Source organism: Canis aureus, chromosome 33 (assembly GCF_053574225.1).
Source record: "Canis aureus isolate CA01 chromosome 33, VMU_Caureus_v.1.0, whole genome shotgun sequence".
NCBI classification, from domain to species: Eukaryota; Metazoa; Chordata; class Mammalia; order Carnivora; family Canidae; genus Canis; species Canis aureus.
Genome location: NC_135643.1, coordinates 6,744,558 through 6,772,415, shown reverse-complemented (window position 1 = coordinate 6,772,415; position 27,858 = coordinate 6,744,558). Strand labels below are relative to the sequence as shown.

Genomic DNA, 27,858 nt, shown 5'->3' with positions numbered 1-27,858 from the left:
TGCTCTGTTTTCCATTCCCAGTAACTGCATACACAGGTTCCGATTTCTCTACCTTTTTGCCAACACTTGTTATTTTCTGGGATTTTTGTGGGATTTTTTGATAATAGACATCCTAATGGGTTTGTTTCATTTTTATGATGTGCTATTTTTTTACTATGGTGAAATATATATAACATAAATTTTGCCATTTTAACCATTTTTAAGTATACAATTCAGTGGCATTAACTACATTCACAAAGTTGTACAATCATTATCACCTTATTTCCAAAACTTTTTCTTTTCATTTTTTTAAGATTTTATTTTAAGCAATCTTTCCACCCAGTGTGGGGCTCAAACCCACAACCCTGTGATCAAGAGTCGCATGCTCCACCAACTGAGCGAACCAGGTGCTCCCTCCAAAACCTTTTCATCACCTCAATGATGAAGTGTTTAAAAGTAAATTGTATATGATAGTTAATCCCTAAATGCTTCAGTATGTGTCTCTAGAAGATAGAGACCTTTTCCTATATAATACAATGCTATTATCATATGATACTATACTATTATCATAGGAACACTCTTCACTCACATTCCACTGGAAAGACCTATAAGGCCATACTTACTTGAAAGGGAGGCTGCTAATTATGGTGTAGTTGAGCAGCCATTTGCTCAGTTATAAGGGAAGAAAGGAGAATGGATTCTAGCGCTTTACCAAACTACAGTAATAATGCAAAAAAGGCTAAACTGATTCACAGTACAGGAATTTTGATGGCTGGTGACACTGGAAATTTGGTGCAGGGTCTCAATGATGCTATCAAGGACTCAGTTCTTTCCATCTTCTACTCTACCATCCTCAGTATGTTGTCTTTGGATCCTCGTGTTTGTTGTCTCATGGTTATATTATAACTAACATGGCACTAGGTTTCATATTTTCAAAATAGCATCCCAAGTGGGAAAGGAGAATTGTGGAGGAAAAGATGCTTTCCGTGATCAAGGATGCAAACCCTTCTCATTTGCTATTCAGCAAGTAGACTTCCCCTTGACTCTCACTGGCCAGATTCAAGGGGTCTAGAAAGATACTCATCACAGAAACCAGATAACTATGATTGGCTTAGACCAGTAGGGACTTACACCAGTCAGGACTGAACGCATTACAGTCCTGAATAAAACTAGACATTGTTGGCTAAGAAAAAGAGGAGAAATGACTAGTGGGTTGGCAATAAATCTGCCACATGGGCAACATTTTAAAATATTGTTAAAGATATAAATGGACTCTGGGGAGGATTTTGGCTTAGAAATTCTAAGAAGATATCAAATTGAAATACTGCTAGAAGGGACTTCTTTCTGGGATTATTCCATAAATGGTGTGGGGACAGTGTCTATCATCCGTTTTTGAGAGAAAGAGTTCTTTGAGCCACTAGCATGAGAAGATCCCTATAGTGATCTGTCAATCGAATGATGGTAACTGCTTTTAGAAATCAAGAGAGCACTGGGGAAAAAAACAGTCACCATGATTTCTAGTTAGAAATCATCATGTTCTTTTGGAGATGGTAATATTTTACAGAAATCTTTTACTAATTAATATATTATCTCTTGCCAGTGCTCATGAAAATTATTCTGGGGCAAAATCGACCTCATTGATTGAACGATGTTGTTTTCATCCAATTAAAGAAAGTCATGTATTTTAGGGCGACACCAGGTCACTCAAATTATGTTTTCCCAAACTTAGGATTCAGTGAAAGCAAAATTTTTACCGTCAGCGTAATGAGCTGGTTGTATTGCAGATTTATATCTGAGAGCCTGTAAACATTTAACAAAACAAAGCAAGTAGTCCTTGTTATTACCCCCTTATAATTGTAAATGAATTACAAAATAACACAAGCCTTTCACATTTACCCATGACACGACTGACTGGAAAATAACTTAAGATTCCCAGAAGGTTAAAAAAAAAAAAATCAAAGATGCTCTTGGTTCATAGACATTGTGACAATCCCAGTTCTTAGTGGGTGACTCGTTAATCTTTCCTGTTCCATTCCAGCTGGCCCTGAGAGCAGAAAGAAAAATTGCTTTGGCAGGGAGCTCATTTCCTGATAAATTACAAAAAAAAAAAAAAAAAAAATAGCTGAAGATCCCGAACATCACTTGCAGTGGAATATAGTTAACATTTTATTAAAAAGCCATCAGGGATCCCTGGGTGGCGCAGCGGTTTGGCGCCTGCCTTTGGCCCAGGGCGCGATCCTGGAGACCTGGGATCAAATCCCACGTCGGGCTCCCGGTGCATGGAGCCTGCTTCTCCCTCTGCCTGTGTCTCTGCCTCTCTCTCTCTCTCTCTGTGACTATCATAAATAAATAAAAAAAAAGCCATCAAATGCTAGGCAGTTATCGGTTCTTTCAATGTATTTCCAACTGTCATAAAAACCCTCTGAATAAGTACCATTATTATTCCCATTTGACTAATGAAGAAACTGAGGCAGAGAGACAGAGCTTAACAACCAAGCTCACACAACTGGTAGGTGGCAGAGCCAGGATTCAAGGGCATGGTCATTTGGCTCCAGAGTCTTTGAGCTACAGCTGCCTCTTATTACCGTAGGTTGTGCAAAATCCTTCTAATTCATAACAGGCAAGTCCTTTCCAGCCCCAGAAAATATTATCTTAACTTTGGAGATATTTTACTATAAGTGGTTTCTCACTAATAACATTGTAAAATCTGTAAATGAAGATGATCCAGTGGGCTTTACTTTTCCATTTGTAGATTGGAGGAGTTTTACCATCACCTGATAGAGTAGGAGGTTTGTCATCAAAGGTTATCATTGGTAAGAGTATGCTGTATTCTTTGACTTCAGTAGCTTCATGAAGTTATACTGTAAGAACCATCTGTTTGGAATTTGATGATAAAAGAATAATTATATGACCTCAACTTTATCACAACCCCTCTTCTGAGTCAGTTGGACTCTCAGGTGCTGAGATAGTTGGACTCAGGTGCCGAGGTAAAGTGTGATTAAATTAACAGTGCATTTGCTTCCATGAGATTGTAGATTTTCCAATGGCCATGTATTCTCTTGAGGATTTACAGCCAGAAGACTTACAGAAGAACAAAAGCGTCACCAGCGGGAGCCACCACGCATGTTTGATACGGTTCAGGTTCTCTCTGAGGAAGACCTGAAGCTTCAGGGAAGCAAGGGGCAGATCAGGATTTTTAGCTTCTGACTCTGTACTGAAGAGTCTCCACTAGGCACCTGCTACAGATGGGGTGAAGGAGAGTGAAGATCACTCAAGCTTTGGGAATATTTATTGCAAGAAAGGAACACACAATTAAAATGTACAGAGAATACACAGAGCTGGTATTGGCTCTCTAGAAGGATTTGACCATCTGGATAACAGCTTTGCAAATCATTTGGATAAATGATACCATTTGGAGGAGAGCCTTCCAAACCAAATCTAAATGCCAGACTCCTTTCGAGAAGGTTTGTGCAATTTTGGCTCTTCTCCTTTCATCAGAAATTCATTAGGTGCTATTGTTCTAGATATAGTTTAGCATTTGAGACACGGGGACCATCCTAAGTTTCTTTACTATGCAGTATTATTGGAAGGCTAATATCAATGGAGTAAATATTACACGGAATAAAAAGAAGAAGTATAATTCAGAATGGAAAGATACAAGTGTCTTAGGTGTATGGAGTGTTCTTTCCCCATTCCCCCTATTTCCTCAAAAGACAAGGGGAAATGTACTCTCTTAGCCTGTAGGCACTGTGTTGCTATAGCTCAAGGAAAGACTAGACTGTGTCCTTGCTAGGAAATGTAAGTAAAGTTTGAGTGACACTTTCTAATGTGACTGGAAACGATGGACCAATTTATTTTGATGGGGTCTGGAAGGATAGAAGAAAGTGAACCATCTCAGTTTCAACTTCTAATTCTCAGATAACAATGAAGCAGTGAAGAGAGTTAATTTAATAGATCTATTCATTTATTCTTTGCAGAGGTACTTCCAATCAAATATCTAAACTTACCAAGCCAGAACAGCTCAGAGAATATCATGAAACGTAACCAAATCAAATGTTATTTGCTGCCACCTCCCAAATCCTCCTCCAGCACAGGGAGTAGAGAATGCATCAGTGTTGTTTCTCTACTGCAGGGTCTTTGGTCACATTATACGCTACACATGGGGGGCATCTGGGTGGCTCAGTAGTTGAGTGTCTGCCTTTGACTCAGGTTGTGATCCCGGAGTCCTGGGATCGAGTCCCACATCAGGCTCCCTGCAAGGAGCCTGCTTCTCCCTCTGCCTGCGTCTCTGCCTCTCTCTCTCTCTGTGTCTCTCATAAATAAATAAATAAAAAAAAATCCAAAAAAATAATAATTTATAAGCTACATATGGGCTAAAGAAGGACAAATAGTTGATTTTGGACAGAAAAGTATATGTAACAGTGACCTCTACTGCAGTTAATACAGTCCCACCAGGGAGGGAGAAAGAAGTAACAGGACCAAGATATGTCAGATGGGGCATTGATAGGTTAGCAATACCAGTAACAATACCAAGTAACTCAAAGATGGATAAGGAGGCAATGTAGGGAAGGGAGCCTTCCACATTCACACACACATTCACACACACATACACACACACACACACACACACACACACACACACCCTTCATCGTTCTGTTCTTAAGTTCCTATTTGTCAGTTGCCCAAAGAACCTGGTATGGTAGGGTGTATTATGACTAAAGAATGTGTTCATTACAAGACTCTTCCTTTATTATTTCAAAAAACTGACTTAGATCATCACGTATTTCCTGATCCTTGTCAAAGTGATTTATAAACTGTCTAGGATCTAACCCACTTCAATAAGACAATAGAAATCTATAGTTTAAAAAGACATAACCATGGGGCGCCTGGGTGGCTCAATTGGTTAAGTGTTGGATTCTTGATTTCAGCTCAGGTCAAAACCTCAGGGTTGTGAAATGGAGCCTCACATCTGGCTCTGTGCTCAGTGTTACCTGCTTAAGATTCTTACTTTCCCTCTCCTTCTGCCCCTCCCCCCTTCCTTGGCTTGCAATCTCAGATAGATGATAGATAGAAGATAGATGATGATGATAGATGAAAGAAAGAAAGAAAGAAAGAAAGAAAGAAAGAAAGAAAGAAAGAAAGAAAGAAAGAAAGAAAGAAGGGAAATAAACAGACATAACCAGGGGTGCCTGTCTGGCTCAGTCAGTAGAGTATGTGACTGTTGATCTTGGGATCATGAGTTCAAGCCCCACATTGGGTGTAGAGCTTACTTAAAAAAAAAAAACAAAAAACAAAAGACATAACTAGATCACAGATTTAAATGTGAAGTTATAAATCTTTTAGAAAAAAATAGAAAATCTTTGAGATCAAGGAGTAGGCAAAGAATTCTTTGATTCGACATCAAAAACACAATCCATTAAGAGAAAATCTTGGTAAGTTGGATCTTAATCAAAATTAAACTTTTGGGCATGGCACCTGCCTGGTATAGTTAGTAGAACATGAGACTCTTGGTCTTCTGGTTGTGAGTTCAAGTCCCACATTGAGCATAGAGCTTACTTTAAAAAAAAAAATTAAACTTTTGCTCTGCAAAAGACCCTGTTAAGTGCCGAGACCATTCAATGGGGGAAAAGACAATCTTTTAAACAAATGGTTCTGGATATGCAAGTGAAAGATTATATTTTTAAAAATATTTTATTTATTCATGAGAGACACAGAGAGAAAGAAGCAGAGACAGAGGCAGAGGGAGAAGCAGGGCAGGCTCCCTGCAGGGAGCCCAATGTGGGACTGGATTCCCAGACTGGGACAGGCCCTGAGCCAAAGGCAGATGCCCAACTGCTGAGCCACCCAGGCGTCCCGGTAAATAAAATCATTAAAAAACAAAACAAAACAAAAACTGGTGAAATCTGGATGAGGTCAGTGATTATATCAATGTTAGTATCTTGATTGTTGATATTGTACAATGGTTGTAGGGGATGTTACCATTGGGGAGATTGAAGGATACACAGGATCTCTGTGTATTATTTCTTAAAACAGCATGTGAATTTGCCACTGTCACTGATGCCTGCCCGCCCCCCACCCCCGCAGAAATGGCGTACCCAATAGGTAAAATTCTGAAGAAGCTCCAAAGGAGTTCCATTGGAAGCTAATAACACAACTATCCAGACTTACTCTTTTCACCTCCCAAGGCATCCATTTAAATTAAGAGAGGGCAATTTCATCTATCATTAAGCAATCAATACAGTATAGTTTTCCCAGAATTTGAATATTAGTTTGCCCTATGAGAATTAAACCAGCAAAAATAAAATAATTTAGGAGAGTAGCCATTAAAAAAAAAAAAAAAAAAAAAAAAGGAGAGTAGCCATTAGCTAGCTATCTTAGATGCTTTGACAATAAATTTAGAAGAGCAGTGCATACTGAAAGATAACAAACGATAGCAGGAAGGATGTCTGCATTCTTCTAGAAAAGCAGGAGCCTGGGGATTCCTGGGTGGCGCAGTGGTTTGGCGCCTGCCTTTGGCCCAGGGCGCGATCCTGGAGACCCGGGATCGAATCCCACATCGGGCTCCCGGTGCATGGAGCCTGCTTCTCCCTCTGCCTGTGTCTCTGCCTCTCTCTCTCTCTCTCTCTCTCTGTGACTATCATAAATAAATTTAAAAAAAAAAGAAAAGAAAAGAAAAGAAAAGAAAAGAAAAGAAAAGAAAAGAAAAGAAAAGCAGGAGCCCAGAGAGGAAGACAGTGTTAAGCTGTCCTGAGCCCTGCCTTGGAGGGAAAGTACCTTGTCCTAACACAGGCACTGATCTGCTTGGCAGTTAGAGTTGGCATGGCTGCCACTTACAGAGCATGTATTATGTGTGAGGTGCTTCACCTACATTGTCATTAATCCTCAGCACAATCCTACCAAGTATTATCGTCATAATTACTAAGACTTAAGAGATGAAATCACTTGCTAAAGATCATACAGATAGTGACAGAGGTGGATTTCAATCCTGGGCACCACCAGACCATTTCCATTCCACGATTCTGCTTCTCTTTAAAGGAAGCATGTAAAACTATTGTTACATGGTCTTAGAATTATCTTCTCTACTTTCCTGCTTCCAGATTTTGGTTGCCCAGATAGAGGTTCCTATAAGGGGTACCAGTGTGAGTATCTGCCCATTTGACAATTGTACTTTCCACTGTATCTGAACACATTGGCATTGATTTATTCACCAGTCTATTGTGTTGGGTTTTTTTTAAGATTTTATTCATGAGAGGCAGAGAGAGAGAGGCAGACACAGGCAGAGGGAGAAGCAGGCTCCATGCAGGTAGCCCGACGTGGGACTTGAACCCCGGGTCTCCAGGACCACGCCCTGGGCTGAAGGCAGGCACTGAACCACCGAGCCACCCAGCATCCCTTCAGCAGTCTATTGTAAAAATGGTTAAGAGGCAGGAGTTCCCCGCGGGCTGATTGTGGGTACACTGGAGCATTCGGTTACTGCAGACATATAAGATACTGTGCATAGGTTAACCTCCAAGGGTACTACCACTCTTGTGAGACCATAGTCTTTGGTGTCCTCCCTCTTTTAAAATTCAGTCTTCATGCAGCAGGATGGGGAAATGGCATTACAGATTTAAGTAAGTGGCTCAGACCCGTGGAATCAATTATTGGCAACATTAAGTTTAAGAACTAGTAGGTCTCTGAACTCTTATTCCAGTGTAACCATTTCATCTGTGCTCATCCTGTCAGAGCATCCGACTTCAGGAGCAGATCTAGAATAATTGGTTTACATGCTCAATCAACATTCCCATTTTCTGTATTCACTCTACATCTTGGCCTGGCCAATGATGAAATGATTTTTGTCAGCAAAATGATTGCTTTATTAAAAGCCCACAATTTTCTGGATATAAATAAATGAATAGACACTGACTAGCCATAGTAGATGTACTTAAAGTGTTCATCATCCTTCCACATTACATAAACTGGGTAGCCAGGCACCACTGGTTCCTAGAACAGCTTTTATGTATTGTATAGATTGTTACACATAAATAGTTGTATTCATGAGACTTCATCTCAATTATTTCCACTACTCGGTATGGTACCTGACCTAAGCAGGATGTCAGTACTTGTGAATTGGATTGGATTGGATTAGACTGGATTAAATTGATTGAAAGTAGCTCTAATGTCCCTCAACTCCTTGATTGTGTCATTTATTTAACATCCCTACCCAGACAGCTGTTTAGACTACACCATGACTGTCATGACTGTCACAGACACATTATTAAGTTTAGGTGTCGCCCCTCACCTGAAAGATCTACTTTATCAGGTAGGTCACTTCTGGTAACCAAGACCTTCCTTATCGGTCACCAACCTCAAGGGAGGGTCATGTTATTTCTCTGATCCCAGTACTTGGAAGGTCCATGGAGTGAGTGTCAGCGTGCAAAAGCAGGTATCATGGAGGTGCTCAGATACGGGCAGTGCTGGTTCAAACTCGTAAGCAACTTGTGATTCACTATAAAACTCAAAATAATGAGCAATTATATCTCCGTAAAGATACCTATTAATTGCATTATTCTTCTGTCAGTTCACCTGTGGAGGTCAATTTTTGATACACACTCCTGCAGCTTCTCATTTTCACTTCATTTTTGTGGGGAATTTCTTTTATTCATTTATTTTTGCTTTCATATATAACATCCAAAATGCCTGACATCTGTTCTTTTCTCCCATTGTGTTTATTGGAGTTAATTTAGAATTATACACAATGCATTGTTTTCCAAAACAGTCATCTTTAGAGTCTTTGGAGATAGTTGCTCAATAACATGTCATGAGAAAAGTTCGGATTTGCAAAGCCTATGTCATTTCCTCCTGCATTGCTAATTTATTTAGTAAGCATTTGTTTCTAGCACTCTTGTCTGCCAAGCTGTAGACATGTGTACATGCCAGATCCATAGAGCCATAAATCCATAAATGTTAATAATAACACTAAAAGTAGGTTGGAGGGATCCCTGGGTGGCACAGAGGTTTAGCGCCTGCCTTTGGCCCAGGGCGCGATCCTGGAGACCCGGGATCGAATCCCACGTCGGGCTCCTGGTGCATGGAGCCAGCTTCTCCCTCTGCCTATGTCTCTGCCTCTCTCTCTCTCTCTCTCTGTGTGACTATCATAAATAAATAAAAATTAAAAAAAAAAGTAGGTTGGAATAAGCCTTTGGTACCTAGTCTTTCTGAAAGTCTTAACCCAAACCCTTTCGTCCTTTCTTAAAAATATCGATGCTTATATAAGGTAAGTGTGTTTATAAGAAGTTTCTCATTTAGTTCTCAACTAAGGCTCTGGAATATTTAAGCTAATGCTAGATAGCAGTCATCCTTGTTAACTGCGTAAGGGATCTCCACAAGTGTGAGTGGCAGTAATAGATTGATTTGGATCATGGTTTCATAAAATACAATTTTTTTTCAGTGAGTGTAAACTTTCTTTCCTCCCTGAAAGATTAAGGTAAATTTTTGCCTTAGTTATTAATGCCTATTGATTTTATTTCAGTGGTACAGGCATGGATGGGAAGAAATGCAGCGTATGGATGTTTTTACCTCTTGTATTTACTTTGTTTACTTCAGCTGGATTATGGATAGTGTGAGTATTCTCTTTTTTAATTATTTAAGGACTTGGGTGTGATACATATCAAAATGTAGTTTTGATAGTATATGGCATACCTATATAAGCGTATTTATAAATACTTTAACATAAGGTTTACTGATTCAACCTTGCTAAAGTCCCCATTTTGTCTTCCCTTCTATTATCCAAAGTAAATAGCAAGAGTAATACATTATGCAAAGCAAGTAGTGAAGGATACTGGTTTTATTTTGTGCTCCTGTGTTCTTTCAGTAATGAACATTCCATAAACTGGTGATGGGGATTCATTATTTGCAAGATTTGCTCATTACATGAACATGCTAAAGATTCCATTCATGGTCTGGTGCATAGTCCAGTTTTGATGTGTGACGGGTTTGATATGTTTATAATTTGAATATTGTTGCATTGGAAGTCTTAGCTTATCACAAAATGCTCCCACACTTGATTATTTCAAGTACTATTTCCCTTCCAGCAAATTATTTCAGTTCCTTGCAGTTCACTGAGAGAAATTAGAAAATCTGAATTCTAATTTTAGTGTATAACCAAAGTTATAAGGTCTTATTTCTTTGTTTTCCAGTTTCCAAATTCTAATGATTACCATTCACTTGAGGGGTGTTTTGAAAATTAAAGAAATAGTATTAATAATCACATTTGAACTTCAAAGGGCTAAGTGAGCTATAGGTAAACATTATGGTAAGAGAGATTTTTCCAGTTGGGAAAAACAGTAAATATGATTGAATGTGGCTAGTCTAGTAAAAATGGGAAATGAATCTTTTTTTTAAATTTTCTTTGTTTTGTAAACTTTAATTGTTCTTTCTTTATAGATACTTTATAGCTGTGGAAGATGACAAGATTTTCCCATTAAACTCAGCTGAAAGGTAAAGCTGATCTCTGGATAATTCATTGTTTATCAATAGACTTAACAAAAATTTTCCCACTGGTGAAGCTAATCTGTGCACAAATGACTGAACTTTAACCTAGGTTTTTTGTTTTCCAGAAAACCTGGTGTGAAGCATGCACCATATATAAGGTAACTTGATAATCTCTTCTGATCTGTTGGATCCTAGGAGAAGTTGGGAGAGTGACTTAGTTTGGGCTACTCTAACAAAGTAGCATAGACTGGGTGGCTTATAAACAACCAAAATGTATTTCTCACAGCTCTGGAGCTGAAGGTCCAAGATCAGGGTGCCAGCAGTCTGGTTTCGATGAGGGCCCTCTTCTAGGTTGTGTCCTCACACGACAGAAAGGGGGTGAGACAGTTCTCTGGGATCTCTTTTATAAGGGCACTAATCCCATTCAGGAGAGCTCGACTCTTGACTCTCGTGACTTAAATATCTCCCAAAGTCCCCACTTCCTAATAGCATCACATTGGGGGTTAGGATTTCAACATACAGATTTTGAAGGAACACAGACATTCAGTCCATTGTAAGTGACAGATTTTAATAGAATAATAATAAACCGTGTCATAATTTTCAAGTATTGCAGGTGACGAACCTCCTGCCAGCTGTGTGTTTAGTCAAGTTATGAACATGGCAGCATTCCTAGGTAAGAAGAGTGGAAAGAATACTTTATGGGCTTCGGTACATTTCTTTTTTATTTTAAATACTCCCAAACCCACATCGAAAGCACGGTGGGGGAAAAAAAAAAAAAAAGAAAGCATGATGGACTTAGCTGATAATTTGGTATCATATCAAGTCAATATGCTGAAGCTGGCTTTTCATTTTGAGGGTCTTTTTTCTCGTAGTTTTATGTTCACTCTGATTACCTCACCTTTTCTCTTTCCTTTGTCACCTTTATCATTTCAGTGTATTCTTGATTTTATTTCTTTTGCCACAGGAAATAATATATTTCACGTGCCATAAAATCCTGCATGAGAATGCAATACTGTAAAATACATTTGTGTTAAAAATAATGCCTTATTTATATCTTCACTGGCAAGGATGACAAATGCCTAGGCTTTGTGATAAACATTGATGTGTGTACACACTGCCTTTAAATCTCAAGGTCAGCATCAACATGGGTGACACCGTCTCCTATACATATATATGCATACCAAGATGGCAGATGGAGATATAGGTTAAAAAAAAAAAAAGGAAGATACCTTTGGTACTCAGGTCTAGTCTCCATTCCATACTTTTCTTTTAGTGTCCCAAGATCATGGTTTGTTCTGTGAGTGCTTCCCTTTGAGGATTGAGGGAACCAGCCAAGCTCTCTATCCTTTTCCACATCGCCTTTGCATACCTAATCTTCCCAAGGCCAGTCTCCTCAGTGTCTTTCAAAGGGTCAGCTAAGATCATCGTTGGCATGCTGTGGAGGATGGGCCAGTGACAGCTAAATTTTTCAACAATGTTTTCCTGGAAATGGGTGGTGAGAATTTCAGCCTTTGTGGCACCTGTTCCCCAGAGAGGTGACCTGTTAGTTCATCTATGTAGAACCTCACCCGAAAAAGTTGTACTCATTCTTTTTTTTTTTTAAAGATTTTATTTATTTATTCATGATAGACACAGAGAGAGAGAGACAGAGACAGAGACACAGGCAGAGGGAGAAGCAGGCATCATACAAAGAGCCTGATGTGGGACTCGATCCCGGGTCTCCAGGATCACACCCTGGGCTGCAGGCGGTGCTAAACCGCTGCGCCACCGGGGCTGCCCAGTTGTACTCATTCTTAAGGGTTTTTTGTTTTGTTTTGTTTTGTTTTTTGTTTTTTAATGCTTGCTGCAGGAAAAGAAAAGACCTATAGAACTCACTGGAAAACCAAGGGAGATGGTTGGTCCAACTTGCAACACAGGCACAATCTTAGTTTTAGAAGGCTCACAAGATGAGAAACATGGAGAATGTTCCCAGGGAGGCCCAAGAGGCCCCCCCTTGAATTTGTGAGGTCAACAAGAAGCACACTGAGGGGGCCTGTCTGCAGTTAATAAGGTCCTTTCCTGGAACTAACTCTCTTTGGGTCAAAAGCCTGAGTCACCACCCAGGCTTCCCCAACATTAGCCCATTTGCCTAGGCAGGAAGCATCTGGAAGGCATGGACTGCTGCGCCACTGCCAAGGAGTATGTCAGGTACAACCCTAATGCTGAAGTTGCTGGATCTTTGAAGAAGCTCTTCTCATCATGCCCTTGGTAGGCAGGATTTTCATACCCCAGCTAGACCCCAGTTCTGCGAAAGGCAGTCCTTACTGCAGCTGGTGCCCATGTGGGCAGCACTGCCAGTCCTGGCTGGTCAAGTTTTGTCTTCACCGCCCTCAGCCTCAGCCACCACCAGCTTTAATTCTCACTTTTTTCTCCTACTTTTGACACCAAGGCATAAATGACTGCTAACAAGCTATTTGCGTTTAACAGAACCCAAAGCCCCAAGGGAGAATCTCGAATTGCAGGGTCAGGGACCTTTCCCAGTCTGCCTGCAGGCACAACACACAGGCCTGCAGGTTGGTACCTACTCATATGATCATCCCCCACAGGGTGCAATAATAACAATAATTAATAGCAGTCATTTATATTCCACGCACAATGCTAAGTGCTTTGCAAATACCACCTCATCTAATCACGACACACAGGAGACTGCCCTTATTAAAAAGCTGTCACAAGCTGTTTGTCCTCCATTTGGGCTTTAAAGAAACCAGTGAACATGTTGGAAGCCACATACTACTTCCTTCATATTCTTGAGATGAATTGATATTTCCCAATCGTCTTTAGCCTGTAATCTTAAAAATCCCAATTTGCACAGCTTACAGAGTTATCCAGTTATAAAGCTTATGATTAACTAATTACAAAAGCATTTCCAAAAACAAAGTTACGAAAACAAGCTCCCCTCCTCCAGATGACTCTTGTCATCATCTTATTCTCTGGTCCTCCCCCTGTTCCAGCAAGAAGCACTTAAAGCCTTTACTAGCTTCCCCTCTGAGGTATCACAGTATATCCAGTGTTTATTCTTTATTATCTTCCATCCGTTTTTTTTTTAAATTTATTTATGATAGAGAGAGAGAGAGAGAGAGGCAGAGACACAGGCAGAGGGAGAAGCAGGCTCCATGCACCGGGAGCCCGACGTGGGATTCGATCCCGGGTCTCCAGGATCACGCCCTGGGCCAAAGGCAGGCGCCAAACCGCTGCGCCACCCAGGGATCCCTCTTCCATCCTTTTTAATACCATCTGGTAGACACAAAACTGATGAAGATGAGTGTTCAGGGGGAGGAAGCCCACAATTATTTATTTATCAACTCTGGGAGTGAAAAAGAATCCATTTACTAATGATTCTTACTCAAAAAGGAGAAGGCTTTCATCTCCCCAGGCCAGTCCCTATTAGGTCTCAGCCCATTACTTTAGACGGCATAACCGACTCGACTGCCTATAAATCACTGCTTATAATCTGCCGTCTAGATTATAATTTACAATCTACAAATGAGTCCGTGTAGCATTTATTAAAATCAGTTCGCTAAGATCTTCTGTCTTGTTGATAGAATCAAAGATCCACTAGTTATGCGCTTTGTCTGAATCCACATTTTTATTTCCCCCAAGGGGGTTAAAAGAAAACCAAGACATATTTCTTGAAAGGAATATTCTTTTCTGCTCTGGACAGGTTGTGAGGATAAAGCTGATAGCTGAATGATTTCTGTCACCTAATAGCAGCTACTCCCCCTCCTTCAGCCAAAACACATTGATTGCCGTGTTCTACTGCAGTCATAAATAGGAATTATTGATGCATAAACAATAAAACTAAACAAATAAGGAAAGAATTTGGCCAGGCACCAGTTTAGAACTACAATGAAGAGCTGCTATTTTGAGTTTGAACTTTAAAAGCCCAACTGGGGGCACCTGGCTGGCTCAGTCCTAGAGTATGTGACTCTTGATCTCAGGGTTGTGAGTTCAAGCCCCACATGGGATGTAGAGCTCACTCTTAAGATGGATGATAAATAGATAATAGATAGATAGATAGATAGATAGATAGATAGATAGATAGATAGATGATAGACGGACCTGGGTGGCCCAGTATGTGCCTTCTGCTAGGGTCATGGTTGCAGGGTCCTAGGATCTAACCCTGAATCTGGCTCCCTGCTCAGCGGGAAATCTATTTCTCCCTCTGCCCCTGCCCCTCCCGCCACTCATGCACGTGCAGTGTCTCTGCGGGCTGCTCTCTCTCAAATAAAATAACAAAATCTGGGACACCTGGGTGGCCCAGCGGTTGAGCACCTGCCTTTGGCCCAGGGCATGATCCTGGAGACCCCAGATCGAGTCCCATGTTGGGCTCCTGGCATGGAGCCTGCTTCTCCCTCTGCCTGTGTCTCTGCCTCTCTCCCTCTCTCTGTGTCTCTGTTTAATTAATAAAATCTTAAAAAAAAAAAAAAGAAAATAGGCAATTATTCTACTCTCTGTGTTATTTTACAATAAATAAAAGATGGGATCCCTGGGTGGCGCAGCGGTTTAGCGCGCCTGCCTTTGGCCCAGGGCGCGATCCTGGAGACCCGGGATCGAATCCCACGTCGGGCTCCCGCTGCATGGAGCCTGCTTCTCACTCTGCCTATGTCTCTGCCTCTCTCTCTCTCTCTCTCTCTCTCTGTGTGTGTGTGTGTGACTATCATAAAATAAAAAAAATAAAATAAAATAAAATAATAAATAAATAAATAAATAAATAAATAAATAAATAAATAAAAGATACTTGTATGGCAAAGGACTATTCCAAATACCATAAACAATGGAAGGATGGGTTTTATTTTTTATTTTTTTAAGGATGGGTTTTAAAATCTTTTCTAAAACTGTTGATAAAATTTTTAGTGAAACTAAAATTTTTTTTAAAGATTTTATTTATTTATTCATGACAGAGAGAGAGAGAGAGAGAAAGGCAGAGGGAGAAGCAGGCTCCATGCAGGGAGCCTGACTTGGGACTCAATCCCAGGTCTCCAGGATCACGCCCCCGGCTGAAGGTGGCGCTAAACTGCTGAGCCACCGGGGCTGCCCGAAACTAAAATTTTTAATGAAACCAAGAAACCAATCAGAACATCAATGTGGTAAAAATTGGTCAGCATATATAAGGCAGCTTTGAAATCGCCCCACTGCTCAGAAGTCATTTTCAAGCATGTATAATTAAATCACTACTTGGTTGAAAAGAACTTTATAATTGATAATTTGAATCTGCCTCCATTAAACCTGTTAATAAAACTGTTAAAAGACTAGAAGCTTATAATTTCCACCACCTTAAAAGTTCAACTAGAACCTTTTTTTTAAGTGTAACCTCTATGCCCAGTGTGGGACTTGAACTCACAACCGGGCATTCCACGCTTTACTGACTGAGACAGCCAGGTGCCCATCTAATCTTTTTTTTTTTTTTTAAGATTTTATGTATTTATTCATGAGAGACACAGAGAGAGAGGCAGAGACACAGGCAGAGGGAGAAGCAGGCTCCATGCAGGGAGCCGAATGCGGGACTTGATCCCAGGACCCCAGAATCACGATGTGAGCCAAAGGCAGATGCTCAACCGCTAAGCCACCCAGGTGCCCCCCAATGAATCGAATCTATTTTTTTTTTAAGATTTATTTATTCATTCAGAGAGAGCGAGGAGAGAGGCAGAGACACAGGTGGAGGGAGAAGCAGGCTCCAGGGAGGAAGCCCGATGTGGGACTCGATCCCGGGTCTCCAGGATCACACCCCAGGCTGCAGGTGGCGCTAAACCGCTGCACCACCGGGGCTGCCCGAATCAAATCTATTTTTAAAGGAAATTTTGCTTAGTCTGAGCTGATCAATAATGGTGTTAATAGGCAAAGAGGGCAGAGTGTGGTGTTTGGACTGCCATTCTGGAAGTTGGGAGTGTTGGGTTGGATTCATGTCTCCAAGTGGGTATTCTGTTTCCTGCTTAATTTCATCATCTGTTCATGATAAAATGGTTTATCATCATATTACAAGTAGGAGGGCTGGCAGTGCTGGGACCAGAAGATGATACATGTCCTATGTTTACTGGAGAGAAGTGAGTAACCCAGAAAATGGCCATTGAGCCTCTTCCTCTCCACACAAATGGACCGAAGAGGTCAACATGAAGAGCCATCTGTGTCTTCCTCAGCAATGGTTTTAGGGCTTCAGCCAAAGTTCTAGAACTATCCCTCCAAACTAAATGACATCCAGAGAGCTGCTAGAGTAATACTTTTCACTAGTCATTTTTAAAAGAAATGAAATGTGCTGTCTTGGTATTTTGTCATTATGTTCTAATATCCATATACAGTTAATAGCAAGTGTCTCCCATGGTGCCTTGTGTTGAAGCTTCGGGTCTTAATTTAGTGAACTCTTCATCTGATTATCTCTTTGTGTTAGAGGGCTTATCTTTGATCTTTCCTCTCCACTTCCTCCCCCTATTCCCATCCAGAAAGTAGTAAGAAGTTGTGCTGATTATTTTCATCCTCTGGAATACTTGTTGTTATTATTAGTAGACATCAGATATATTATAAGTTCTAACTAGATCCCTCAAACCATGAGATTTGGAACTCTTTCAAATCAAGTATCATTTATAAATTCTATGACTGCTAGTGGGAATTAGATGAAACATAAATATACTAAAAGCTAAATCAGAGTTGAACAATTTGAGATTTTATAAATTATGGTTTACTATTTTGTTTCTAAAATCCAAATATCAACCAAGTTGTTTACCAATCTTTGATCAGAGGTACTTGGAACTGAAAATCAACTTGCTGAGCTTCACTTTGTAGCTTGAAACTATGAAATTCAGCAAATGTAGGAAATTTAAATTTATGGATGGATTTCCTTTATTAATGACTACTAATAAGGGCCTATAATGAAGATAAAAACCTTTAGCAAATAATTACCTACTTAATTGCTGTATAAATAGGTAATTCTTGAATTTCTAATTGTCCTCCCTGTTAATCCTCAATGTCAAAATAAATCGTCTTAGGAAGTAGTAAGTGCATTTCCTTATATGTATATAATTTATATTAACTGCAAACACTTTATTTCTCTTACTTGTAGACTAACCTCTCCCAACTTTTTGTATAAACATGAAAATACCCCTGCACTAAGCAACTAATAAAAGGGCATTCTTATATTCATGGCTTGAGTATGGACCATCCTCAAGGTCACTCTTAGAAGTCAGGTTTGAAGTGTGCCTGGCTGGCTCAGTTGGAAGAATATGTGATTCTTGATCTCAGGGTTGTGAGTTTGAGCCCCACATGGGGTATAGAGATTACTTAAATAAATAAAACTTAGGGATCCCTGGGTGGCGCAGCGGTTTAGCGCCTGCCTTCAGCCCAGGGCGCGATCCTGGAGACCCGGGATCGAATCCCATGTCGGGCTCCCGGGGCATGGAGCCTGCTTCTCCCTCTGCCTGTGTCTCTGCCTCTCTCTCTCTCTCTCTCTGTGTGACTATCATAAATAAATAAAAATTTAAAAAAATAAAAATAAAAAATAAAACTTAAAAGAGAAAGGTCAGGTTTAAATCTAGGTAAATTCCTTTATTCTCTGACTCTCCCATAAAAATTTGCTTCAAAAGATGGTCTTTTAAAGTCAGTAACATCATAGAAGAATTGAGCTTTCTTAATATAATCAGCATGGTTTTTAGTACATACAAAACCCCCGCATCTGCTATGTTAAAATTCATATTTCACAATTTAATTACTATAACTGCTCTAATTTAGATCAACGATCCTCGTCCTTTGACAATGGTCACTTCCAGATAGAATTAGAGGGAAGAGAGAATAAACCAGTAATCCAGGGATTTGTACACTTGCCTCGTCTTTTTCCTTCCTATCCCCAGGGATGATTTCTGGCACAGGGACCAGCAAGTTTGTCTAGATGTGGAACCCTGTCTTCGTCCCCATGTTTTCCTGCTGTGTCTGTTCTAACACTGTTATACTAGAAGGTGGTTGAATTAGTGAGTTCTCATGCCATGAATTGTCACATCCCTGTCTTAATTGTCGTGTCAGGCCTCTGTGATATTCTTCTAAGCCAATGTGTCCTTTGCTGACCTTGCTTTTGAAAACTCTGAGAACAACACAAGTGGCAGCTCTGTCATCCTTGCATCACTTGAATAACATACAGCGCTGCTGCTTCAACTCCTCTCTGCTTCCCCCAGGTTAGGCATAATAAAACGTCCAAATAATTGTAAGCATTGCATGAAAAATTTCTTTTAAAAATAATCTGCCCCTTCAGAGACTTAAAAAAGTACCATGGCGAAAAGTTTAATATTGCACACGGGCTTTAGAACACTGCCTGTCTAGCTGTATGATTTAGATTTTTGCATTTTAACATTTCATTTTATCCCCAGCTCTTGTGGTAGCTGTTCTACGCTTCATACAACTGAAGCCCAAGGTCTTAAATCCGTGGTTGAATATTAGTGGATTGGTGGCGCTGTGTCTGGCTTCCTTTGGGATGACCTTACTTGGTAATTTTCAGGTACTTTATTTGGCCTTTTTTTTTTTACCTCCTTCTCACCCTTTGCCTATATGATTGTCATGGCCACTGCTTCTGCACAAATCTTTTAAATAATGCTAATAGTGGTTCCTAATGAGCATGGGTTCTCCAGCAGCCAGTCCTTCTAGTCTTCAGCCCAGGCTACGTATGTTCATGTTGAAGTGAAGGTGCTCACTATGCTTTGAAAGTACAGCACAGCCATGGGGAGAGGTAGCTACTACTATAGCCATGTATCTTCTGCAAAGGATTTTAAAGTGCTTTATACTTTTTCTCATGACAAATTGTCTCCTAATGTACCGTTCTGGAAAAATAAGAGGATCATTGCCTTTCTAAAACTAAACACTGAACATTCTTTTTGGATAAAAGCTTGTACTTCATATTAGCAAGCTCACATGGGAATCAAGTTTGAAAACCTAGAATTTCTCTAGAACACCTATGACCTGTATAAAGATACATTAACACTAACTCTTCTTCGCAGAAATGTAGAAGCCCAGGGTCACAATATTTAAGAATAATTTCCGCAGGGATGCCTGAGTGGCTCAGTTGGTTGAGCATCTGGCTGTTGATCTCGGCTCAGGTCTTGATCTCTGGGTCATGAGTTCAAGCTCCATATCCAGCATGGTGCCTACTTTAAAAAAAAAAAAAATTCCCTTGCCAATACCATCATCCAACTCTTGACTCAAATGACTCCGTTTGTAAGATAGACAAGGAGACCCCCGCACTGGAACAGTAGTTGTCTGATTGCCATGCCTCCAATACCTTCCCAGTGTCCTCCAACCTGTGCTTTATACCGTGGTGAGAAACTTCCTCCCTGCAGTCATATACCAATCCTGACACTTCCTTCCCTTTCGATGGAGTGAAATCCAAATAGCATAGGCATTCAAAAAAATATGGTATTGGATTTTCTAAGACTGTGTCTCGTTCCAACCCTTAGTCCTGATAATTCATTAAACCAGGAACTCTTTCCCCAGCACTTCACCTGGCACAGAATAGCAACTGAATAATTATTTTCAAATTGATGGGTCATTTGACAGATAGGTCATCCCAATAAGTCAAGCCAGATTTATTGAATTGCTACTGCCTATCTGTACTGCAGATGCTGGCATGTTGTAAAGTGCTCACTATCAATTCTCTCAGCAAGGGCTTGGATGAAAGTTACTGAGTACCTCTTGTTCTTTCCTAAAGTCCAGAGATTTTGGTGAACCACAAATATTCAAAACCATGAACGATGACACTACATATGATGAAGACTTTCTGGAATATCTACAGAGAATACACAGGAAACAACAAATTAGTTGCCTGTGAAGAAACCAAGTGGCTAGTGTGTGGGGGCAGGAGACAGTATCTTCCATCAGTACTCTCTATAATTTTGTAAAGTTTGAACCATGTAATTATATAATCTATTTTTAAAATTAAGTTTAAAATAATAAATGAATAGACTATGTAGAGCATGGAAAACCAATTTCCTAGAAATAAAATTTAATTTGAGGAATTGTTGTTTAAAGTAAGATTTGAAAAGATGTCTTTTGAGCTAAGAGAGAAAACATGGTGTTTTCCAAAGAAGAGGAAAAAATACTACAGCCAAAAACAATAGAAAACATTGTGAAAGGAAAGCAATATTGATGTGATGCAACCATTCTCACAGCAATGTCAAACAATAAAACATCTGAAGACAATGGCAATTCAAAAAAATATTTTACCATTTTGTAAGAGCCATCTCTTCAACTATAGATTTTATTTTCTTATATGTGTAATTAAAAAATATGTAATTGCTAAAGATGTTTTAAGTGACCAGTATTTTCTTAAAGTGACCAGTGTATTTTTTACATCAGTAGGTAATGATTTGGAGAGTTTATGTCTTTAACCCTCAAATGAAATAACCCAAATGGGTCTCCTTTAACCTCTTACCTCTATAAAAGCCTTAACCAGAAATCTTCAAACACTAATGTCCTTTAATGGGTCTATAAATATGGAAAAAGCTATTAGGTGGCAATTTTCTTACTATAAAAAGAAAATAAAACAAAATCCCAGTAACATTGAATTGGTCACATTATACAGGCCAGTCTTGCAGGAGTAAGTGTTGTTAGCTGTCTATGTCAGTAAAATCTTGACCCATTTTGAATTGGTCCTCTCCCATCAGTAAATACACAGCCAGATCCCAGGTCTCATTTCTTAGTCTGGAAAACAAAGTTTGGGGTGCATGTTTGTAGAAACTGACATTTCTCTTTTCCATGTAACTGACCTGCTTTTTTCTTTTACTTTTCCACACTTTTCTGGAAGATAAACCCAAGGAATAGATTACCACTGCCTGAGTGGTTATTCTAGACAAATATTTTGAGGTTTGGAGGTACCAAAACCTTTCTCCCCTCAGAGTTCAGACCATTTGAGAACAGATACAAAGAGCCAGTGGAGATGAAGGACTCTGCTTTTTCCAAAACCTATCATCCCATTATTGAGACATCACTTTACTTATTTTTTCTCCCTCAGGTGTTCCAATGGCCATCGTGTCTTTTCTAAATGGGCCTCCTTGTCATTATCTGTTCACCCCTTAGCTCACAAATGATGAAGAAATCCATAATGTCGGAACTTCTTTGACCTTTGGGTTCGGCACGTTGACCTGCTGGATCCAGGCTGCGTTGACACTCAAAGTCAACATCAAGAACGAAGGACGGAAAGTTGGAATTCCACGAGTTATTCTGTCAGCATCTATCACTCTCTGTGTGGTCCTCTGTATCCTTTGAATGTGAAAAGGTTCTTTGGCAGTGGGATTAAAACACAGATACGTAGATGAGAAAATTACCTTTCCGATAGATTAGGCTGTACTGTCAGATTATCTCAGAATCTTAGACAAAAGAGAAGAGACCTGTTTTTTATGCCAAAGAGGAGATGGAAAACTAAAAATAAAGCAAGCCATGCCTTCTCAAAATTGTTTTTAATCTGTAGGAATGGTGTCATGCATTCTCTTTATCATTAATGATGTAAAAGCTTCCCTTGATGAAAAACCCAGAATGCATAATGAAAATTGTGATTTTTTTCCCCTTCCATCTTAAAAAAAAGTTAATTTATGATTGTATTAATGGCCTTATTATTTCGTGTAATTTAATTTGCAGAGGAGAATGTGCCAAACCTCCTCCCTCACACCCTGGAATTCGACTTATCGTTCAGTAACAGGCGGACAAACCAGGAAAAGCTTAACCCCAACCACCGCGGGGACTAGTCCGGCAGGGAGGCAGGGAGCACGGTGGCCCAATAGAACCCAATAGAAGCCGGTCAGTTCCAGTGCAGCCAATCAGATCAGCCACTCATCAGGTGGGGCAGAGATCTTGTGAGCTCAGGGCAACCAAGAGAGGAAGGGAATGAGGCTCCTGGCGGCTGCAATGTACAGCTAACCCAAACCCGCAGGTTCTGCAGGTACTGCCAAGTTACTGGGCGCTTACCAGGTGCTAGGCGTTATGCTAAACACTTTAAATGTATCAACTCCTTTAATCCTCATTTAACAAGTAAGAATTTAACAAGGACGGGGGTGCCTGGGGTGCCTGCGTGGCTCAGTCAGTTAAGCGTCTGCCTTGGGCTCAGGTCGTGATATCGGGGTCCTGGGCTCAGCCCTTCCTCAGGCTCCCTGCTCGGCGAGGAGTCTGCTTCTCCCTCTGCCTGTGCTGCTCCCTCTGCTCCTGCCTGCTAGCTCTCTTCCAATAAATAAATAAATAAATAAGCAAATAAATAAATAAATAAATAAAATCTTAAAAAAAAAAAGTAAGAATAGTAAGGACAGATTAATTTGCCCAAGGTCATATGCCATGTGGTGATCTCGATTTACGCTCAGGCGCAGTGTGAACTCTTAACCACCACACCCTCTCGCCTACATTTATGGTTGACAGATGTCCTGTAGTTACTGGAGTATTTGGGGTCTTTATTTCTTCTTTCCTCACTTTTTGAAGTTTTGCACACATTAGAGAACATTTAAGGACTGGAAAATCAAGCCAATAATCATGCTGATTGCTAGCCACGTGACAAAATATTTTATGAGTAAAAAGGTCCGAATTCTGCCAGTTACTTGAAGATTTAGCCCTTCCCCATTAGCGTAAGCCCTAATAATGCTTTGCCAGTATTGTGAGTCATCAATCAGAAGAGTGTGTACAGACTTTATTTTGCATTTTCAGCTTATATCAAATAATTCTGATCCGTGTTGATTCTGAACATTTGGTTCCCAGGTGAATGGATCCAGGCCTTCTCTGGAGAGCGAAGTTTGGCTGAAGTAGTGTCTCCGTATTCTTTTACTCTCTGAAAACTTCCCAAGATTTTAAGTCTAAGTTCTGAAGATAGAACTAATTCCAAAGGAGCATTTCTGGGCTTTCTTAAAAAATGTATTTAGTCCTTGGCCTCTTGGCTTTTTACTGAAGCATGCTTTGAAACGTTCTCCTCCCAGCTCCTGCCTCATGTATACTGGTGTGTGTGCACATGTACACTCCATATATATTCAGGCATAGGAGTCTCATTTGTTTATTGTTTTTTTAAAGATTTTATTTATTTATTCATGAGAGAGAGAGAGAGAGAGAGGCAGAGACACAGGCAGAGGGAGAAGCAGGCTCCATGCAGGGAGCCCGACGTGGGACTCGATCCCAGGTCTCCAGGATCATAACCCGGGCTGAAGGCAGTGCTAAACCGCTGAGCCACCCAGGCTGCCCTGTTTATTGTTTTAATAGTGAAAACTAGACAGACGAGGAAGAGGGGCCACTAATACTAATCACTAATAGCACTACAGAGACAATGCTTAGGTCATTTGATATGTGAGTCATTTGATATGTTCAGGATTGTTTCTACAGATAGAATCAGGATTATGAATCCACAGTCACTTGCAGTGATTTTTTAAAAGATAAATTAATTTTTCTGCTCAACTAATTTTTTGGAATTTTAATCCTCTTACTGATCTCACAGTTTATTAGGTGGTGGTAGGTGGAGTTGCATGCCTGGCCTGGGAGTCAGAGTCCTTGTATTTGAATTCCAGCTCTACCAGTTAACAGTGATGAGACCTCAGGCAAGTTACTTAACCATTTGGCCTCAGTTTCCCTATTTTTAAATGAACTGATGGATAATAGGGTGGTTGTGAGGATTAAGTTAGATTTTCCATGAAAGCGCCTAGAAGCATGTCTGGCACAAAGGAAGAGCTCAGTCCTGTTGTTTCGTATTATTCATGCAAGTGGTGTGTTCAGCAAGCTGTCAAACTAAGTTTTGATAATGAAGGAGGAGAGTGAGACTTTTCTTGTAACCTGTCTGTCCAGAAAAGAGCGTGGTTTTAACGTGGCTGATGGGAGTACTTTCCTTGACTGCTCCTCCCCAGATTTCATCCTCATGGCCCAGGGCATCCACATGTATGCAGCCAGGGTCCAGTGGGGTCTGGTCATGTGCTTCCTGTCTTATTTTGGCACCTTTGCTGTGGAGTTCCGGCATTACCGTTACGAGATTGTTTGCTCCGAGTACCAGGAGAATTTCCTAAGCTTCTCAGAAAGCCTGTCTGAAGCTTCTGAATATCAAACCGACCAGGTGTAACCGACCCATTTTTCCTTGCTGAGGAGGTGGGTGTGATGGGGGGGAAGAGCCAGGAGGACACACCCACAGGACTTGGTACACAACCTAACACATTTTACACACATGTTCATGGCCACATTTGCCAAATGAGCTTTTCAGGGCAAGTTCTTTCTTTAACTAAAAAGCACAAGCCCTTATGTGTCGAAATACACACTGTTACACTGAAAATATATGCACGATGGAGCAAGAAGCTTGTGCATGATCACTTTTCTTTTCCCTCTCTCTCCTGAGACTCCCTACTCTTCTCATTCTCTTCACATATTTCAGACATCGTGATCACCCTACCAAGAGTAGGGCGGGCCAAATGAAACATGGGAATAATGCCAACTCCCAAAGTTGCCTTCAGATCCAAAGGGCTTAGAACCAGCTCATGAGGAAGTTCTGAATCTGGCACTTATACTCTTGAGTGGATTGAGCATCATTTAATTGGATGGAGACTGTATAGAGATGTGACCCTGTGTAATCTATGGAAAGGCATGGGGTTAAGAACTTGCCCATCAAAACTCCCTTCATCATTGTTCGGTGGTCGGCTATGTGGAGTCAATGAAAGGAATGTGCTACAAACCCACCACCATGATTTGGACTTTACTGTGACTGAGAAATATTTCCAAATGTGAATATTTGTAGGGATGTGGTCTGCCAGGGCATGGAACAAGATGGGGGCAGAGAGGGCATGGTTTCATTTTTGCTTCCATAGTATGCTATGTACGGCTTTTGTTTTATATTTCATGGTTTGCCTTCTTTTTTTTCTTTAAGTAATAATCACCATAGGTCTCTCAAGGCCTCGTGGACAAAGAAGATGTAAGCCAAATGCAAGAGCTGAGCTTGTTTTGGGTTCAACCATGATAAAAGAAAAAGGGAAAAAAAAAAAAGGTGACCCACAGGCTTAATTTGCTGCTTTTATGTTCAAAGCTAAGAAAATGTTCACAGGAAAGCACAAAGAAGTATTTGTGGAGGTAATAAAAAGAGCCTCTGCTGGACATTTATAAAAGGAGTCTTAGAGCATCTTGTTGCAAGTCCAGATCAAAGGAGACCTTCCTTATATGTATCTATAGCTCAAATTTAGTGGGGGGCGGGGGGTTAAGGTCTTTTTCATACTTGGAATTTGTAGAAACCAATTAAAAGACTACCCTTCACCCCAAAACAAACTGGCATGGCTGATCCCCTACTGTCCAACATACGCTTTCCAGCCTCGAAGTTTAGAATGCAAGCTCTAGTCCAGGCTTTGAGACTGTACTTTATAAAGGGCAAAATTCTAAGTTCAAAATGCCCTGGAGTGGGCCATGTTGACAGACCCTCCATGAATGCACTTTGCTTCAAGAAGTCCCCAGATACACTTCACAGGAGCCTGGGATCTCGTGGAATATAATGTGAAAAACATTGTTTTTTAATTCAATCCAAACTCAGATTCTTGAGGAAGCAGTCTATGACTTTTCATCTCTGTATTTTTCTCTGCCTCCCAGCACAGTGCCTGGCACATGTAGGTGCTCAACAAATGTCTGTTAAATGGATTTACTGGGAATTTAAGCATAGGAAATAGGAGTATCGGAGAAAGACTCAAAGATGAGAGAGCAGATGACTGTTTCAAGCAAAGCAGGAATGGAAGAAATCCTAGAGAAGGATCAGATACCTATGAGTGATAGGTGAAATGTGAGAGAAAAAAATCAAGCAGAGAGCATTCTCCTAGGAAAAAGGCATTTTACTGTAAATAATCCAAGGTGACATTTATTATTTTTGAATACTGCTTTTGGGTTTGTTTTTTCATTTTTATATTTTAAAAATTTTACCAGAAAACAAAGATTTGTGAGGTTTTATCTTATTCTACACAATCCAAATTAAACAGCTTTTGGTGATGCACTGTACACTTTCTTAAGAGTATATCTAAGTAGCACATTTAAACAGAATCAAGCAATGACTGGCATTATTCATTGGGATCTGACCACTAAATAAAATTCTTTTATGCAGACTTATGATTTGTCTCTTACACTAATGTTTCTACTGTAATATTGAAGCATGTGTAAACTCCATTGGACATTCTATTGAAAATATACTTCAGTGGGATGCCTGGGTTGCTCAGTCATTAAGCTTCTGACTCTTGGTTTTGGCTCAAGTCTTGACCTCAGGTTCATAGGATTGAGACCCTAAGACCCTGGCTCTGTGCTCTCCAGGAAGTCTGCTTGGGATTCTCTCTCTCTGCTCCCTTTCCCCACTCACATGCATGCAAAACAAAAACCAAAAAGAACCCAGGGGGCTCCTGGATGTTTCAGTCAGTTCAGGGTCTGCTTTCAGCTCAGGTCATGATCTTAGGGTCCTGGGATGGAGCCCCCCATATCGGGCTCCCTCTCTCTTCTCCCTCTGCCCCTCCCTACCCTCGTACTCTCTCACTCTCCCTCAAATAAATAAATAAAATCTTCCCCTTTCTCTACATCCTCACCACAAGACTCCTAACTCTGGGAAACAACGGCTTGCAGAAGGGGAGGAGGGTGGAGGGATGGGGTGACTGGGTGACAGGCACTAAGGAGGGTACTTCATGGGATGAGCACTGGGTGTTATATGTCAGCAAATATTTTTTTTAATTTTTTTTGGCAAATTGAATTTAAAATATTTTTTAAATAAATTATTTAATTAAATATTTAAGAAAAAAAACAAAATACACTTCAGTGTTATGTTGGTAGCATATTTCTAGGGTGTTTTCCAACACCAACAGCCAATTCTCTGATTCTCTGGACACCAACTGGATGTCCTTCAATTCAGTTCCATTCTAATACTACCCAGAGTTATTGTCAGTCCCACAGGAGTACCTTCACTCACTTCAGATGCCAGTCCCAGGTTACCCACACTTCTGTCCATCCTGACTGTAAAATTGGCAGGGAATTAGAAGGGAACTCGCTTCCCCTTTAGGTTGGATAATTTACTAGAATGGCTCCCAGAACTCCAGAAAATACTACTTCCATTTGCCTGCTTATTATAAAGGATAGAACTCAAAAACAACCAAATGAAAGAGACCTACAGGGCAAGGAAAGGGAGGATGCAGGGGCTTGACACCCTCCCAACATTTCCATGAGTTCGCCAACCTGGAATCTCTCTGAACCTCCCTGTTCGAGAGTCTATATAGAGTTCAACTTCCAGCACCTTCCCCCACATCTGCTTCTAGAGGTTGATCAGGTGGTCTAATTACTTGGTCTTTCTGGTGACCAGCACAGTCCTGAGGGTATCTGGGGGCCCCACCAGATCCTACCTCATTAGCATAAACCTGCACTCATTACAAATAACAAAAATCACTCCTATCA

The 27,858-nt window shown here is 40.4% G+C and overlaps 1 protein-coding gene across 5 annotated transcripts in view; it reads left to right on the top strand.

The window, feature by feature from the left end:
• Positions 1-26,538, top strand: part of TMEM150C (transmembrane protein 150C) — an 88,483-nt gene extending 61,945 nt beyond the window's left edge. For all 5 annotated transcript variants that reach the window (XM_077882738.1, XM_077882734.1, XM_077882737.1 and 2 more), the window contains 7 exons: positions 9,491-9,580; positions 10,405-10,458; positions 10,578-10,610; positions 11,058-11,125; positions 18,837-18,964; positions 21,535-21,712; positions 24,321-26,538. In XM_077882738.1, coding sequence (XP_077738864.1) covers positions 9,501-9,580; positions 10,405-10,458; positions 10,578-10,610; positions 11,058-11,125; positions 18,837-18,964; positions 21,535-21,712; positions 24,321-24,529 — 750 coding nt within the window. In that variant the 5' untranslated portion in view covers positions 9,491-9,500 and the 3' untranslated portion in view covers positions 24,530-26,538. The remainder of the gene's footprint in view (positions 1-9,490; positions 9,581-10,404; positions 10,459-10,577; positions 10,611-11,057; positions 11,126-18,836; positions 18,965-21,534; positions 21,713-24,320) is intronic.
• Positions 26,539-27,858: the final 1,320 nt, after the last annotated feature.